The sequence below is a fragment of the Temnothorax curvispinosus genome, unplaced genomic scaffold (genome assembly GCF_003070985.1).
Source record: "Temnothorax curvispinosus isolate PA1 unplaced genomic scaffold, ASM307098v1 QBEX01002996.1, whole genome shotgun sequence".
Lineage (NCBI taxonomy): Eukaryota > Metazoa > Arthropoda > Insecta > Hymenoptera > Formicidae > Temnothorax > Temnothorax curvispinosus.
Genome location: NW_020212776.1, coordinates 810780 through 827855, shown reverse-complemented (window position 1 = coordinate 827855; position 17076 = coordinate 810780). Strand labels below are relative to the sequence as shown.

The window sequence follows — 17076 nt, the reverse complement described above, 5'->3', positions numbered from 1 at the left end:
CGTCGTCGTCGCGACTCGTATAACTCGTGGCTTATCGGAGTCGGGAGTGTCGGATTAGAAATTGTGCGGCGGATGATAACTCGATTTAATTGCAAACTCGTCGGCAAGAAGCCGTCTGAGAGACACGTCAAAGCGCGGGAGCACCGCGCCTAACGTTATTTGCGTACAAAAATAAATGCGAGAGGAATAAGTATGTACGCGCTTGAAAATTCGTCCGATAATGCCGCGGTGTCCCAGTTACGTTGGAATGAAATATGAATAAGATTAATTTATGGCTTGAATAAGTGAGTGAGTGAGTGAGCGGATGAGAGTGAACGAGAACGTTTTATTATTCTCCAGAATGAAATCCTTTCACGAGCAATCGACTGACGAGAGAGGGAAATTAGATTACGTTAATGAAATAATTGCGATAAATAATGTAAAATGATGCACACACGGAGCATAAATTAAAAGTTAATTTGAAAGTTAAATGGAACGAGATGAATAACAAATTTTATTTATAATACAAATATGTTATAATTATAAGGAAGAAAAAAAATAAATAAATTTAAATAACTGAATTTAAACCAGTCACGATGAATTGCAATAAAACGAGCGTTTCTTGACCTCTATTCGCACAATTCATACAGACAATTTCAACGAAAGCGGGACTCTGCGTGAATCGCGAAACAGCATTTATTCTCTCGAAGGACGAATACTGTCAAGCCCATTATCGCCTTACCTAAAAAGAGACGACTGTAGACTGCAGATGGACGTGGATGCTCGAGTGTCGCCCAAACATGGTAGCACCTCCTTCGCAATGTAATCTTCGAGGAACTGTAACGACCTTCCCGAGGCGGTATAGTCGCAATAAACCACTGAAACACAAAGTGACGACGGGTGAAAGGTGGACGTAAAGAATAGGTCTCTGCTTTCGCGACGAGTTTCCGTCGAAATTATTTCTACTTCTGATCTCTCGTCGCGTAAATTGCTGTCACGCCTGCGCTATTTTATCTCGCGCTCCGAATTCATTAATTGCTCCTCTTTAATTAAATAATATACTCTTTGATTTATAAATTACTCTTTGTTCTCGAAGAACAAAGAAGCAATTGCCTGGGGATAATTAGGAATTAAAAGTGATTATGAATAAATCAAATCATCGGGGAAAGATTCTTCGCGTTTGATTTCTACACAAAATTCCACGCACCCGCTCAAATTTCATCTCCTATTCTGTTCGATTCGCGCGACGTTCGCGAAAAGTCGTTTCGCGCAAAGACGCAATTCGTCGTCGCTCGCGAGCGAACGGCGTGGCAAACACAGGGCGGTCTATTTGCGGGTGTACTTTGTCGACGATGTGTCGAGGCGTTAAAATATCTGGCGTAAACTGCAAGAAGCCCCGTTTCCGTCGCTATTTCCAGTCTTTACAGAATCGAGTTTACCGGGTAAACGGCGCAAACGGCAAACAGCTAACGCCGCCGCCATCGCTGCGCCGCTGCCGTACGTGTCGATTAAAGTCGATGCCCGGAGCGAGGCCCGCATCGGTTTGCGTTACCACTTTGAGACCCGTTTAGAATGTTGCCCGGTATCACAAGCCTCCCCGCCGTCGTCGATGGGATTCGTGCCGACGGCACGATCAGATTGCACGCATCGCATGGCATGCAAATTTATTCGCGACGGAATCTGTTACATCTCCATAATTACTTCATGCGCTCCCACAACCGCGACGATCGAACACCATAAATCTCGCCGATTTTTACGGGTGAATTTTTACGTAACGCGACGCAACGTACGATTACGATATCCGCGATGCATCACAATCGAGGAAAAAAAAGAAAAGATCGGAGAAAATCTTTCACTCGATTGATGTGGCGCGAATCTGCCAAAGTTTCGTCGCGCCCACCGATCTTTCGGATTTCTGGCGTGCAGCGACAAAATCCATTCGTTATCGCTTAGAGCGGCGAGCGGTTTTTCTTTTTGCGCGTGTGCAAATCGAATCGCCGCGCCGGGGGAAAGCCAAGGTAGGCGAGAGATAATGACTCGCAGGTGTTTCTTACGAAAGCGCTTGATCGACAACCGACCGCGGCGAAATTATATACGCAAGCGAGCGAGCGCGCGGAACTTTCGAGAGAGTTTAGGCACGGTGCGCGCGCTCCTAATACATTTCTTTCTCTCTCTCTTCGTACATGCAACGGCGAGACGAAGCCGAGAGCGATGCGATGCGATCCGCTGACGCGGCGACGGACATCTCATCGCGACACTATCGAGTTCTTGTCTGCAGGTACCTGTATATTTGCTCTCTGCTTCGCGCCGCCGCCGCCGCCGCCGCGTCTAATTGCACAGGAAAACATCGTGAAAATATCTCGGAGATTACCATCTAGCTAATTCCTCGCTGCGATCTTTTTCGTTTTATTTCTTTTTTTATTTCTTTTTTTCGACTGAAATCCGCAATATCTCAAGCCGAGGCAGTAATCGTCGGTGACGCAATCGCGATCGCGAGTGCTTATTACTTCTTAATATGTTTATCGTCACGATCAAAGCATTTTCTAATCTCGAAAGGAAAAGCGGCGTCTCGAAGGGTATTTGTATCATCGATTGCGCAACGATCGGCTCTTCGATCGCATCGGTGATTACCCGAACACGGGGAAGGAAACGGCGTTTAATTTATTTATCTCCGCGGATCGAAATGAGTGGGTGGCTGACAGCTCGCAATTCGTTCGCTAGATAAGCGGTGGTTCTTATTAAATTATGTCCGTTCGGTCGCGGCTCTACTTCCTGCCCCGGCCGTCGTAGATGACGTCAGGATATTATGCCTTGAGCGAACGCGCTCGTAATCGATGCTCAGGGCGAAGTACGCGATCTTGTCGATAAACGAAATGAATAGTCGTTGGGAACGGAATGAATAGTCGAGGTCGAGTCGACCATACTTTCAGTTCCGCCGACGATAACAGATTCCGCGAAAATGATTTGAATGCGTAATGAGCGCGATCCGTGTCTCTCGGAGCATGTAGAGCCGCAACATTGTGCACGGAATAACTAGCGCTAGCAAAAGTACTCAGAAATACATAAGCCGTACGTAATTTAATTTCCTCGATTTTACTACAGGGCAAAAAATAGTTGTCATGTGCACTCTTAAGCCCCTTGCACAAAGCTACAGCTTTGTCGGCAACTTTGTCGCTGTCGCTATCGCTATCGCTATCGCTATCGCCTATTGTGCAAGGGGCTTTATTGTATATCTGTAGCACGAAACGTTTTATCGACGTATTTTTTGGTTGCAGTTATCTGCCGAAGATTAAAAGTATATTCGCTTTGCGTCATTGCACAAACTTGACCTAAGCTAACCGAATCTCTCTTGAATCCTAAACTCGCCAGAACCGCGAAACGCTCCTTCTCAGACGCCGCAGGCTTGTTGTCGCGGCTCAGAAAGTGTTACGCGCAGATCTCAGAGACAATCACTTTCTCCCCCCACTGAAACACGACACTTGCATTCGTCGAAGTGTAATCGCGAGTTATGTCGGCTGACAAGCGGATGAGAAACGAATCCTTCCGGAAGTTGCGGTTCGACGTGAATCTCAAGGGTGACGTGAACGGAGATCGGGTTTCACCGTACGAGACTCGGTCCACTATCCGCTCCTATGCAGAGTCCTCCTCCTCCTCCTTCTCTGTAACCAGTGCGTGCCTCGCAAACGCGAACGCACTTGCGCCCGCGTCGAGATTCACGCCTGCAATGTGCGAAATGTCGCGCGAAAACGGTGCCGATAATCGCGTCCACTAACGCTATTTGCACCCTGCGTGTGGATTATCGCGAAGTAATGAGCGCAAGATCGATTGCCGCGCTCGAATTTGCCACCCACGGTGTCGAATAGTCTCGATCCCATCGCGTTTTCTCGCGACGCGTTCATCAGGCGAAAACCGAAAAAAAGGGATAAAATGAAACTGTACGTCGCGTGACGGCATCGCTTTGTCGTCACGGCGAACGAGTGGCGTGCTTCGACGGGTTTCGACGATGATTAGTTTCACGGCGATAACAACGGCATGTAAATTCGTTCTATCGCGTATATGCGATTCTACGAACGACATGCGGAAGCGCGCGGCGCTTTGATGTCCCGATAGCGGACGCGGGATGTCGGTCAATTGTAATTACCGGCGCGTTTAGCAGGAATGGTTTCTACATCCGCGTGCGCGATACCAACGGCTCGTTTCTGCGTATATCGAGAGAGACAGAGCGAGAGAGATATACACAGACACACACATACACACACAAAGAGAAAGAGAAAGAGAAAGAAAAGAGAACGTGCGCGCCGCGCCGCACCGAGTGATTTAGATGCACGCCAGCCCTACACGCCATTTGTCGCGTTTCGCGAGAATCGCGTTTTTGCGCTCTCTCTCCTCACGAGAGCCTCTTTCGACTCCGCCGGAGTTAATAATCCACCGGCCAGCGCCGCGCTGTCTGCGCTTAGACCGTTAGCGCGAGCTCTCCTATAGCCTCGGAAGATTCATTAGCATACGGGGCCAGGCCGTGCAGGCCACGCAAGCCGTACATCCGGTGTGTTTTGCTGCGGTGTGCGCGCCGCGCGTCTCGTAGACACCTTTAATTAGACGCGGAAAATAATTAACGCGCCGCGCGCTCGCTCTGTCCGCCCGCGTCCGCGGCGCGTCTTTCAGGAATGGAGGACATGCCCGTAAAAACGTTCCGACCCTCGCTTTATTAAAGCGAAATGAAATTTATAGCTGGTGTATATCATGGTAGCGCGCTCGTTGCTTCTCTTTTTTCATTTAAGTTTAAAGATTAAAGCGTTCATATAAGTGCACTTTTACGCATACCTCTTTGATCTGTCAAAGCGATAGATTAATCTATTTAAAGCAATTGTTCGCTTAAACGTATACACATTTATTTTTGTATCTATATGTAAATCTATGCAAAACAAGTTTTATCATCAAGTAATTACGTCATAATATGTTTTATCATTACTACATCGTATATAGTGTTGTTGAATAATCCTGCGTTATTTTCCTTTGTCTAAAGAATCAAATGCCTAGGAGAAATTACTGTAATAAGAGATACAATCACTTTCGTTCATCCGACTTTTTGCCTTATATTTTATTACTGATGTCTAAAACTGAATAGAGAGCTAGTGTATACTGTGAGCTTGTCCTACAGTCATAATAGTCGCTTCGACCATAATAGTCGCTTCGCTGTTATTGAGGCTATTCTTCGAAATTGTTGCCATTCTGTAGAAGCATCAAAGACTCTACGGAAACAAAGCCCATGAACACAAATAGAATATACAATGTGTCTTATTTGTACAAGTGTTATTTCGAAATCATACACAATTCCATGCCGATCTTGGGCATTTTTCTTATCGCGCGGCACTTCAAAGCGATATTACGAGAAAATTATTGCGATTAGAAATGAGAATACTTGTCTCATATTGATGTGCACGAAGAGACTGCAATATGAATTCAGAGAAATTGGAAAACATAAAAAAATCCTGACCGACGCATCGAGGTGGACTGTCGGCGCTGATAGAACAGTCGCGACCCAGTTGCGGGTTCGATCACCCCCCACCTTTTTAGTCGCGTCGATGTTCGATCCATCTCTCGCGGCTCGTGGAATAAAGCTCACAGCTTGGAACCAGTAACTAACTATCGGGAAAAAAAACGCGGAGGTTCGTCAATAAATCATGCGAAATTAGAATGCCGTATTTGTGTGCTGCGTGCGCGTGCGACTGGCACATTTGCAATTTTTTAAATAAAGAGAAAAGTAGGACACTGCAGCTCTTTCCCCCTTTTATTTTTCATTATATTCTGACTATTTTATTATTATATTTTACTTGTTTTTTTTCGTGGGTATTTCGCGAGTACGAAGGACAAACATAGTTTTAAAATACGGAAAAATTAAGGAAAAGTTGTTCCCGATTGACTAGAATCGTTTTACGTAATAAAGTCTGTTCCACCAAGAAATGGAAGCGTCAGAAATCAAAGCTTATAAAGCTTACGTAACATTTGTATTTATATTTTAACTCGATTTACTATAGTAGTTTATTTCTGCTAAACTATACTTTAATTATGTTATAGGTAGATTATAAGTTCTATAGTTATCAGACTTACTAAGAATATTTATAAGACTTCCTTAAAATGTAAAAAAATATTTATAGCCTAGTCTTTCTTAAGCAATTTATTTAAAAAGTTGAATATTTATATTTACGATAAATCTTCCTATACATCCTCTTATAAAATCTCTAAGAGTGACGTGGTGCTTGCAGCCGCGGTTTTAGTGGACACCTCTAAATGAAGATCACTCGTTACAACAGCGCACGTACCGAGATTGCCCTTGAAACCTTTGGAGTGCGCCGAAAACCCTGTCGCAAGGGGTGGCAGGCTCTCGGATGAGAGCACCACTAAATTTGGAACGAGACTCGAGAACATGCGCGCGCGAACGCGCACGACCGACGCAACAGAGCGAGCAGCTTGCGACCTACATCGCGAAGGGATCGAGCGTACACGCTGCTCGGATGCTGGGTCACTTCCATGAAACGGCGGACGAAAATAGTAGCCGCCTTCTTTGTCCGCTCGAGCGTGTACGCGTCGTGGCCGTTCGCGTCCTCTTCCTCTCCGAGCGTGTCCGCTCTCCTCACCCTCTTTGCCATTCTCGTGTTCTCGCCCCGGGGGCTGGTGGACGGTGGACGGTGGTCGGTGCGCGGCCTAGCTTCGAAGCGGTGGAAGATAGTTACGGCGATAGCGCGATCGATCCACGCAGGAAACCACGCCGGATGCTGCGCATCGCGCGTGGAAATCGAAAGGCGTGCGCTGGAAAGTGTTCGGCGCGGCGCGGCGCCACAGAAATGTCAAGCAGTGAAAGTCGGGGGAGGGAAAAAAGAACATTGTTACACCGGCTTTCACGTGGAATAGATTGGGTCAGGGACGAGCGCGCGATATGATGCAGCGGCAAGTCTTATCGTGTCTTCGCCCAACTATCGAAACGGAAGCTCCAAGATAGAAAACTGCAATCAACTTGACGGAAGGAATCGCCTGCTTCGCTGGCTTGCAAATTCACGCGCGATACCAGATCGCGCGACGTCGCGACAATTGAATCAATTTTAGAGACGATAATCCCGAGGAACGCTATAGTATATAAAGTTTAAACGCGTCGCCGCTGTCCAATTGCCTCCTCAATTCATTAAAACCGGCCGGCGAGCGTCTTTGACGTCGATTAACGCTTCGCCACTTGGCGTGCCTATCCCGACAATCGCGCGTACGTGCAAGTATCTCAGTTTAAGGAATGTCTTTTTATCTCGCCGACGTACATACGTTGTCATATTGAGTGCCACGTGTGCAAAGCGGCCTTAATATTTCACGACGGACGGACAGGTCTGGTCGAGCGCGGTCGTAACTTCTTCGAGGGAGGACACGGCGGCGATCGATTTTACGCAAGGGAAAAGTCCCCGATTTTTTTTTTACTTCCGTCCCATTCGCGCTCAACAATCGAGAAAATCGTGACTCAACGCGACTCGATTATTTTGCGATCGTTAACTCGGCGCAAAAACCGAAAGCGATTAAATCACTGTCACTTCCTTGCCCGAGTATTTAACCCTGGGAGCGATGACGTACAAACGGAGGATGGCCTACTGCGAGCATATCGCTTACCGAGAAATCGGAGCGTAGTTACGAGCGAGAAGTGCGTACGCGTGTGCGTGCTTTTGTGCGCATGCATTTTTTTTTTACCGACTATAACCGGATGCTCGCGACAGGATTGTGCAATCTGACACGGCGAGGCATTTTATCCGGATTATATGAGTTAGCAATGTCGCTCGCCACTTATGGAGAGCATCCTGCGTTTCTAGTTATTCAAATTTCAGTCGACTCCGAACGTCACTCGACTCGATTAATCGCGTTTTATCTGCACTTTGCGATTTAATACTAACAAATACCGAAATGTCGGCGACGAAGCCGTGCCCTGCGTGCCAGTCGCTGAAACTTTCAAGTCCCCTTTTGCGCGGTTCGCGGCGAATGTCATTTAGCCGCCTATTGCGTAATCTGGGGAGCCGATCGCGTCCATTCGGACAAAAATCGTGGAGAATCACGTACGGATTCTCGCGCCAACGATGATCGCGACAGAGAGACGTCTTCGCGACGACGGAAGAAATACCGGAGGAGAGGGTACTGGGCGAATCGTGAGACGAGTAACTGGACACGAGTGGCCTTGGCGTTATAATATTTTTATCACGCCGCAAGTCTTTATTGGAGCAAATGGCACGTTAGTCGCGGAGGATGCCGGCCACAATTAAGCTTCACGCAAACCCCATTAAATCGGATTTGTTTTCTGCTGCGCCAGAGAAAAAAACGCGACAAAAGCGGCAGCTAAGTATTGTTACAGAAAACGCCGAGTGTCCACGGCAATCCGGACGGACGTAATTATCGAATAAATTCCCCGAGGATGCGAGCAAATCCGCCGCTGTGACCATTTCGGGATTATACGGGTCGCTTCTGTTCTCTCCGAAAACAAAAAATAGAAAAAAATATAACGATAGACGCTAGACGATCAGATGTTCAGTTACGTGAAAATACAGGAAATTTAACTTCAGGTGGTTGCTTACGTAATAGACGACAGGCGTGAGCCGCATAATTAACGCGATAGATGAGTGTTCAGTCGGCTGCATTCGTCGTGACTCTCACGTGGACAGCGCAGGTAGAAACATGTAATCCATTCTCGATGACCTCCGATCTCGCGAGCAATAATATTGATAAAACTAAAATTTGAAACGTAAATATTAAATACAAAATCGCAGGTCTTTAACGACCGCTCTTTCCGTGTCGTAAAATTTTCGTGTTATTCTGAATTTTGAAACAATTGTCGAGGCGCCCACAGTTTTCGAGTAATTAACGACGCAAAAATTAAATTCGAGAACGGAACATAAGCGATAAAATTATAAAATATCCTCCAGTTAGTCAAGCAAACTTTAACAGAATCTTAAATTGGAAATTAATTATATAAATAGTTAAAAGTTATAAAAGAACGAAAAATGATAATTTCCTTCAACGCGTTCTCTCCAGTCAAACAAGTTAAAAAGACATCCAGTGGCTTTGGAATACGGCGTGCAACAAATGTTTTCAATTAAACGCGAGTTCCTGAGAAATTGGCTTCTTGCACTTTGATCCCGACCGTTCATCAATCGGAAACGATTCGAGTTATTTTTGCATATCGATCGCAACGATAGGAAATCTCGAGTCATCACAACTATACCGGTTTCGGGCGCTGGGAATATAATACCCTGGTCAAAGTTCAACACGAGATCTCATCGATCACGAATAAGTCTCTCTATTACACGCGCCAGCCAGCTAGACTGGTCGCTACTCACGACCGTTCTTCCGCTCTCGCCGGTCGTGCGTCGTGATTTCTCGAGAGACGACGGGCTCTCCGGGGACGAGGTCCTCATACATCCACGCACGGTGACACGACTTAAGTGCGTAGCGGTGCGGTGCACGCGTGCAGCACCAACCGCGTTAGCCGTGCGTTGCTTTAGCACGTGGCCGGTGGGTCCGTTGGCGGTGGCGGTTACGTAAACGCGCCGTAGCAACCGTGGTCAATGTCAAGGTCGGTGGTGCTGCACCGACGTGCAATCCTGCTCGCGAGCGCGTATCGGGGACCGTGAAATAGGTGCGTCGCATCGGTTTCTACGCGTGTCGTCATTATTAGCATTTTACTAATTATTACTGGTCCTTTATGGACGATCGACACATTCCAGTACACGCGCGATAACGATTTAATGTGGAAAACAGCTTCTTTATTACACGAAATATCATCAGTCATCACTCGGTTGGACTGGGAAAAGGGTAAAATTACATGAGATTGTCGCTTTTATGTCAAAAGTGTCAGAACTAAATGCCCCCAGTACTGACCTAGGTATAGTGTATCACGTCAAAGTTCAACATTTGCTTTAAATGTTTAGAAAAGGTTATTCGATAACGATGTAAAGTTTCCGTCAGGACCTTATACAAGCGTAGCAGCTGCGACGATGAAGAGAGAGAGAGAGAGAGAGAGAGAAAGAAAGACTCTTTATCGCGCTGGCTGCTGCGTCTGCATCGCTATCATAGACGAGACGCGCGTCAACCGGGTCGCCGGTGCAATAAAGAACCGACTAATAAAGCGATAAGCATGGTCGAGCGAATCGCGACTCGCACACGCGATCACGGCATGAGCGACTCGATGCATGACTGCGGTTACGTAAAGCCAATATTCGCGTAACAACGAGAGAAAGATGCGTCCGGGATTTTTGTTGCATGCAAGAGATACTCGAGATACATGGAGCACGAGATAAAGATTCAGATGTACTCTACATAAGTGTTTCTTTCTTTTTTTTTACGATGTTTAAAGAAGAGAGATTAAAGTAGCGATGTAAGCAAGAAAAGGATTTTGCGAAATTGCGGCGTGAAGACCGATGGTCAATCGATGATTTCTCAGAGAATGTAACAAAGAATAAACAGAAAGGCAAGGAAAGAGATTAGAATTATACGACGGAACGTTCATCAAAGGTAAAAGATTAAAGACATTAGTCGCGTATAAGTCGCGTTGTTTGCCGATGCTCAGAATGACTAATTGCCGAAGAGCTTCGACACCTTGTTTATCGCATGAACGAATCTTACGTAAGCCGGCTCGTGCGAGAACACGACCGACATTGCCAACAAGGCGGTAACTTCGCCAGGACGAAACCGGGTCTTTGCATCACCATACTTCGCCCGAGGGTACTCCGAAAACAGATCCCAATTCGAAGTTACAAACTGGTTCTAATAAGGTTCTAACAACAATAAGAGAGAATCTAGTTGGATTAGAGGAGATCGCAATAAATTAACGAATATGACGTCCGCTTTAAGTTTTAAGCCAGAAATTACTTCTTAACCACTGCAGTATCAGAACTCGCAATCGGAAGTATGTTAGAATGACATTGTTATATTCATTATCTTTACGTAAGCATTGTTAATACTTAGATTACGAATGTTACATAAACGTAGGTGTATCTTTACAATTGGGCAAGAAATTTTATTGAGATTTAAAAAACGGTTTCTCTCGTTGAAAAGCCGAAGATTAAAAACCCAAATAAAAAGCTTTGCCTATATCAGCAGAATGTTTATATACCGACGTGCAGTCTGAAAGACGAAGTTAAAGAGATATTGTATATCACACGTGATAAAAAAGACCATGACGTTTATTGCGCATCGCGATATCTTATTTCTCTTATTTTTGGATGAAGAGACGACTACGACGAAAGTTCAATCGTTCGCATTTCGCCGCGGAAATCCTACCTTACATTATCGTCAAACATTCTCCCTAACGCTCTTTCTACGAAATACGAAGCCGGCGTAATCGCGTGTCCCGCAACTTGCGCGTGCATACAATGACTTACTTGTTTGAACTTGCGGCGTGTTAAAGAGTTTATGTAAAGTAATACGCTATCTGTGTTTTGCAAACAGTCCCGCGGGCCACGCAGCATGACACTCGTGACAGCATCGAACCCGTTCCCAGCGGGCTGTTTTTTTTTATCTCAGCTCCACGTGCACGCGCAAGCATCATCGGCGAATGATTTTTCCACGAGCCGATTTTCCACGAGAGCGATCTCGGCCATGCTCTGATAAGTTTAGAAATTTTCGTCGCTTTGTGCAAGAAATGCTCCCGGAATTTTCAGACAGAAAAAGAGAGAGAGAAAAAGAGAGAGAGAGCCGTCAATGAGAACTCTCCGATCGTCAACATGTTATGATCATCATTCTCCGAAAAAAAAGAGAGGCGCGATAACTTTATTGAAAAACAAATTGTGGGAGTTTATCGACTTCGATAATTATCTGCAAAAGTACGCTCTTATCTCTATCTCTCTCTCTCTCTCGATTCACTTGGCACAAAGCCCGCCTATAAATTGTTAAGTCAGTATCCGATGTGCTGTCACGTAAACAAACTATGCAAAACAAGCGAGGAGACGCAGTCGGAGAATGGTTCCAACTGGCCGTGGTATATTTCCCGTCATTAGAAATAGCTTTGGCGCGCAAGGTGACGTCAGCGGTTGTAGAGAGAGAAAGAGAGAGACAGACGCTGCTTTATGTGGCAAACAAATATTCCCGAACGGCCACGAGAGTGCCGGCAGAAAATTCCAAAATTCGAGGAATTATCCTCGAGATATAGGTTTCAAGGTTCATAAGTTTACGGCTTTACGGGCCGGTACTGTCCATCTAGCATGAATAACAGATAAGATAACGAAGCCGAATGTCACGCTCGCGGCCGCGATCGGTCGTAAAATTCCGCCCGTACTCTAACGTATGGACCATAAACGACCGGGTTAATCGCGATGCGTTACACGCGTCGTTGTCAACGACGTGACGTAAATTAATCCGAAACGCTGATCGATCGCAATTTACCGCGACCGCAAACGCGCCGCGCGGAGACGCAGTCGACCATTCAAGGTTCCTCACGTTTACGCGTGTCCCGCGCGTTAATATGTGTAACTCCGCTCGTTTGCGCGCCGCTCGTGCGTGCGTTACAACGACGACGACCGGCGGGACGCGCGCAGGGGCACCCTGAACACTTCACGCGCGCACACACGCGCACGTGCGCTTATCAGAGAGCGCGATGTGTGACGTAACCCCGGCATATACCGCAGGCGACGCCGGGTCTGGCGAGTCGGCCGATGGCCGTCAACCAATAGGAACGACCACCTTCGTTCACCACTATACTTTCCTCCGATCTCTCTCTCTTTTTTCTCGTGTGATTCCTACCTCTCGTTTTCTCGCCTCGCTCGCTCTCACGCTCTCCCTCTTGTCCTGAACTCGTGGCAGGATCAAGGATAACGCGCGGCGAGTAATTAGGAATCGAGCCTGAATACTAGGTCACGCTCACGGCGGCTGGCGAACTCCTCGGGCGAAATGAAAGGCGCGATACGCACGGGCCGGTAACATTAAGTGAATTTCGCCGACGCGCGGTCCTTGAAACAGTCTTAGAAACCTTTATACAAGAATAATCTTGATTGTCATCGTACGCGAGATTGCTTCCACTCCTTAATAAAGTGGAAGTCCCTCGCATCCGGCGTTCTGGATACAATCCTGATTTACAATATGCAAACGCACGATTTCAGAGTCATATCGCAGGTGTGCCAAGTCCAATTCAGCTCGTGAGATCGAATTTCTCCAGGTGATCTTTTTTTCTCTCTCTTTGAATTGTTTTTCCTTCTCGTTCTGAACTCGTTGCAGGATCAAGGATACGTATCGCGCGGCGCGTGCACCGGCCCCAGGACTCGTTTCTGATGAATACTAGGTCACGCTCGACGGAGCGCTGAGTAAATTCCTCAGACGAAATGAAAGGCACGACACACACACACGAGCCGCTGAGCGAATTTCGCCCAGTGCAACAGATGTGATCCTTGAAATAATTCTGATAGGAAATTTTTCCAAGCATAATCTTTGATCGAAACTGCTTCTTCATACATGAAAATCTACCGCCTCAGCTTTCTCGGTCACGAGTTTATCATCGCACGCACGCATCCTACACTCACATGTTCTCTCTCTCAGTTTCATTTTTAAAATATTCATAATCTACAATTTACATGCAAATTACCTTTCCTTCGTATTTATAACACAAACAGATAGTTTCAAAAGAAACTAAGAATATCGGGTTTCTCTCTCTCATTTAGCTTGACCATTTTCTCAAGTCCAATTTACTTTGCGAAAGGAAAATCGCTAGTACGTTGCTTTTAAATTACTGGATTATTTTCTCAAACGACCGTCAAGATCGAGGTTAATCGTCGAATACGAGGTTTGATAACTCGTCTGCCTCTATATTTACCGTCTACTCAACATTGTTATTTTTACGACGTGAAGTAGAACATTCGCGATTACGGAAATTGTGCCTCCCCTTGCCCCTGGAATATCTGCAGTGCATATTGCTCGCGATAGAGCGAGGTCGGCGAAACTGACTGCAACTCTATTGTGCCACGCAATAGGTTTTGCTTTTCGAATAGCGATCAGCGAAATTGGATAATACCGCGAGGTGGTGTGTGACTGACTTGTTGTTTCGTTCCTTTCCCCGTGCGTGTTTCGGTTACCTGAAACGCCCGGTATCGATTGTATTCCGCGTACCAACTCCAAGCTCCGGGCCTTATCCGGGAGTTCAAATATTCACACATTACGCATGTTTTACGCGACGATAAATTTCACTGACATTTTCTTACTTCGAAGAAAGGTAGTCTCCCTAATCTGATTTCGAGATGATACATTTATTTCAAGTCGTGGATCTAAAAACGTTGTACATGAAATGGACGATACGTAAGCTGACACACCGGGCCGATATGTTGTTAAAATATAAATATTTAACATTAACGATAAGATAGAACCATGAAGTATAGTAAATTCTAGTCTAAATTTATTGTATTACGCTTCAAATTAGTTAAAAAATACTACGATAAAAAAATATTTTGAAAATTATCAGAGTAATTTGACACATGCGCTTTAGACAGAAGAAAGAAAAGGTTTTCGTGTACATTCCTTAGACATTCACGTCCGCTCGTAAACGTATCCTTTTCCCTTTTTAATGTCGTACCTAATCATTACTTGCTGCCACACGCTGGTTGCGAAATACTCCGAATTTCCTCACAGTGTCTCTAAGACCACAAATGTCGCAACGCTCAAACACAACCGCCATTCCTATTACTCTCTGTTCCCGCGAGTCAAAGAAAACGCGGTGCTTCAGGCACACACACACACACACACACGCACACACGCACGCAACATACATGACACACACTACATACATGAACGTAACATATAACGTTTTCTCCTCGTTACCCAGATCACGGCAAAAGAGCCCGCCATCTCTGATCGCCGTGATACGCGATTACATCATGCCACACGCGAATTCTCGGTGTAAACATTCGTACGCATTTTCGGGAATACGCTTGGCCTTTAAAGAGCATGAGAGAGCGTGACGATTCGCGTGACGATCGAAGACACGATGTTTACCTTCGGCGCGCCGACATTTAATCGACGAAGCACTCGTGTCCTCTCTCGTCTCCTCCGTCCGTCCCCCTTCTCTTTCTCTACATCTTCCTCTCGAAAGCACGCCTCTATTATCCGCGCCGGACAGCCGGAAGTGCTCGATCACTTTCTACGGAGCTGATCGTGTCGCATGTACCGCGTTGCTCATTGACGATTGTAAATTGGGTCGCCGCCTAGAAGTACCGATCGTGCACATCGTGCTATCAGCGAAGCTATAGAGAAAGCACGGAATGGACGGGAAGTTCGAGCTGCGGGATCCGCACGAGTAATATTCCGATTAGGACGACCACCAGATCGATACATCTCGAGGTTTAAACGCGCGGCAGCTGTATTTATAACTTTCGACCGAGTTATCTGAGTTTCTGATACTTTAATCTAATATTGAACTTATGAAGCACATTCTCTTGAGTCTTTTTCGACAAAAATAGCCTTAAAGAAATGTATCTTCAGATATAAATTTTAATAAACATGGATCTGTGTATTTGATAAAAGAGGAATGTGTTTATTCGTTACAAATAATTCGGACATATTTTTGCGTTAAAATACGCACAAGGAAATTGCGTATCTAACGAGATCCGTTTTTGCGTCGCAAAACTGCGCCGGAAGGCTCAAAAAGAAACGTTAGCGGCTTCGACTATTTCGGGCGTAATTCGCAGCCGTGATAATTTTAGCGTGTGGAAAATTTCCCCCGTGTTGCACGTCGGCGCGTGGGAACGCTCGAGCGGACGCGAAGATTTCTGCTGGACGTCATCTAAGGAAAATCGCGATAAGAGGAGCGTTTCCGCGTGATCGCTTCTGCGGGTGATGTCTTAACTTTCTCGGATTCGCTCGCATGTTGTGCCTTTTACGGACGAGCGCCAGGCGGAACATTCAGCGTACTTTACTTTCATTGATTTTATCCGGCGGAACCTCGCGGACGTAGGATGAAAAGGTCGCTGACTCGCGTCGCGGGGCGATTCCACCTATCATCGTTTTTTTCCTATATCGATCCAGTCGATCTACCTAGAACGCTCATTAATTTAATCCGGAAGCTAGGACGAAGCGGCCTCTCACCAGCTTTATCACGCGTCGCGTCATGAGCACCGCGAGGGCTATATGGAAAACTGCATCGGACAAGGCGGAGACGCAGCAGGTTCCGTAACTCAAACGCGCAAGTAAAAATTCACCGAGTTGACTTTTTTTAAAATAGTTGAATAATTTCTAAATTAAGCAATGGTTCATTATTTTTTCAACGCGACGGAATAACGATAAAACCAACAACCGTGATAAGTCAATATCAATGTAATTTATATCAATTACGTCATCGTTATCTTGATTGTCTTCTCCTGGTCGATAAGGATAAAGGCTACACGAGGCAAACGCGATTGCACACACATTAAATTGCATTGTCAACGTCAGTAAGGACTCGTCAAAACGCGGCAGATGGTCTCTTTGCCCAAGAATCGACGACCGTTCTTGGCGGAAGCAACGTTGTCCGATGTTCTATTTAAAAAAAAAAGGAAGAGGAAAAAGAAATAGGAACGAGCGTGCACAACGGAGAATCCATTCGGATTGGCGCAGACAGTGGGGATAAATCGTAGAGCGAAGCAGCTGTACGATGGCAATGCAGGCGCAAGTTGGCCGATTTCCAGGACATTGTCTCTTGACAGAATGCACGCGGCTCGCGGGGCCGACAGTCATCGGGCTGCACAGACCCGGAAGATTCGCCGGAAAACGAGCGATCGCTCGTCACCCGTGCCGAGGCGAAGGGAAAACTCGCGGCGCGATTGAAGGTACTGACCGAAAATAGGTACGGAGCGCCCTGGAGGTCAACGTCCGAGGCACGCGGCAACCCGAGCAGTGATATATATATAATTTTTCTCCCTTATATATATTTTTAACGCGCGTCGCACATAAACTTTGCCGTCGGAGCGCCCGTGTTACGTTTATCGAGCGAAACATTCGAAATTCATAGGGCACCTACGTCCGGATTCGTTAAGCGTGGCGCATAATAACGGCGAATGTTGCAAATTGCGGCATACTTTGCTTCCCTCTTTCCGAGGAAAATGCAAATACCGAAGATCGTGAGCG

General features: G+C 46.2%; 1 protein-coding gene across 1 annotated transcript in view; it reads right to left on the bottom strand.

The window, feature by feature from the left end:
- The window catches only part of LOC112452170, a 44935-nt gene that overhangs the window by 8748 nt on the left and 19111 nt on the right, over positions 1–17076 (bottom strand). The window contains exon 2 of the mRNA XM_025012262.1: positions 722–857. Coding sequence (XP_024868030.1) covers positions 722–857 — 136 coding nt within the window. The remainder of the gene's footprint in view (positions 1–721; positions 858–17076) is intronic.